This window comes from Anopheles cruzii, unplaced genomic scaffold (genome assembly GCF_943734635.1).
Source record: "Anopheles cruzii unplaced genomic scaffold, idAnoCruzAS_RS32_06 scaffold04263_ctg1, whole genome shotgun sequence".
NCBI lineage: Eukaryota > Metazoa > Arthropoda > Insecta > Diptera > Culicidae > Anopheles > Anopheles cruzii.
In genome coordinates, this window is record NW_026457848.1 from 1 (window position 1) to 1,474 (window position 1,474).

At 41.0% G+C, this 1,474-nt stretch overlaps 1 protein-coding gene across 1 annotated transcript; it reads right to left on the bottom strand.

Moving 5' to 3' along the window:
* Positions 1-52: 52 nt before the first annotated feature.
* LOC128277157 (zinc finger protein weckle-like) lies at positions 53-1,162 on the bottom strand. Its single transcript, XM_053015599.1, has 4 exons — positions 1,094-1,162; positions 831-1,026; positions 403-755; positions 53-325 (listed from the first exon to the last, which is right to left on the bottom strand). Exons 2-4 carry the CDS (start codon positions 993-995, stop codon positions 100-102), a joined length of 744 nt encoding a protein of 247 aa, XP_052871559.1. The 5' UTR covers positions 996-1,026; positions 1,094-1,162; the 3' UTR covers positions 53-99.
* Positions 1,163-1,474: the final 312 nt, after the last annotated feature.

Sequence of the window (1,474 nt, forward strand, 5' to 3'; positions counted from 1 at the left end):
ACTTTACTTCTCTTCTTCTACGAGACTTCTAAGAGTATTTTTACGCGGTCGCTACACATCTGTCGCGAAACAAATCCCTTTGTAGCGAACCTACTCTCTCTACTTCTTCTTAAGATTACTTTTTTTGACTCTGATAGGACTAACGTTTACTTCACTACGCATGTCTTTCTGGACTTTGATATTGCTAGAGTGATCTTCTCTAAGAACAGCTTTATTCACTACAACAGCACTTGGATTTTCAATTTTATAAACGGTAGACTCTGTTGGTTCGGTAATGTGCTGTACTATTTCCTGTATGCTTGCAGCGGCGGGTGAGTTCGAAAGTCTGAAAGTACAAAAGACAGAGAGTGTAAGTAAGATTATTTGCCATCCCGGTTTCAGTCGTACTTCATCGCTACTTACTTTGGTTGCAGTTGTTTCAACTTGGGAATGTTTGCGGTCGGTTGCTGTCCTCCCGATGCCTCCAGGGCAGCCAGTTCAAGTGGATGAGACATTTTTTTGTGACTACGGCAATTCGCACTTTGCGTAAACGTTTTATCGCAAAACGGACAAGCATAAGGCTTTAACCCTGTGTGGAGTATCAAATGAATCTTCAGGGCTTTTGAGCGTTTGTACTCTTTTCCGCAATGTTGACATTTATATTTCTTCTCTTCTGAGTGTACTACCATGTGCATTTGAAGAGTGCGCCTTGTGTTTAACTTTAGTCCACAATGAGGGCAAACGTACATTGTGTTGTTATGCGTATCTTCGTGAGTCTGAAAAAAAAATACAAATAACGGTAAGTAATAACTTCAGACTCATTGCGACTAAGTGTCCAAACAAGAGCGAACCTTCAGTGCACGCAAAGTTTTGAAGCTCTTTGAACAATACGAACAATGATACGGATACTTGTCAATATGAACTATTTGATGCTGCTTAAGTGATTTTTTCGTACTCCACCGTGTTCCACATTCTTCGCAAACGAAAGGTTTACCTCCTTCATGGATCGTTACCATATGGGTTTTGACGCTTTTTTTATTGCTGAATCTAAAGAAGCGAAATTCGTGAAGCTTATTGCAAACTCTGACTGTAGAGCGCTACAACGTAAACAAACCTTTTTTCACACACATTACAGGAATACGGCCGCTTATCAAAGCCATCCGTTGGTTCGGGTTCAGTAAATATGAGGCTTTCCACACTTGGCGCTGTTGTGGCACTGTGACGCACAATTCGTCGACTTCTACGCAGAGGTTTCTTGGTGCGGCAACTCTTTGCAGGTTTGGTATTTGTGTTACGTTTCTTTGCTAACTGTGGCATAATTTCAACAGGTGCAAGCAGATCAATTTCGGAGATACTTTCCGACTCATTTGGAGAAACTTCCTCAATTTTAACATCGATTGCATCCCAACACTCTCTTTCGCTAACATAATCGTAGCCATCATCAGAACCATCTATGGGCACAATTTCCATGTAACTAGATTTGATATCTTCCTTG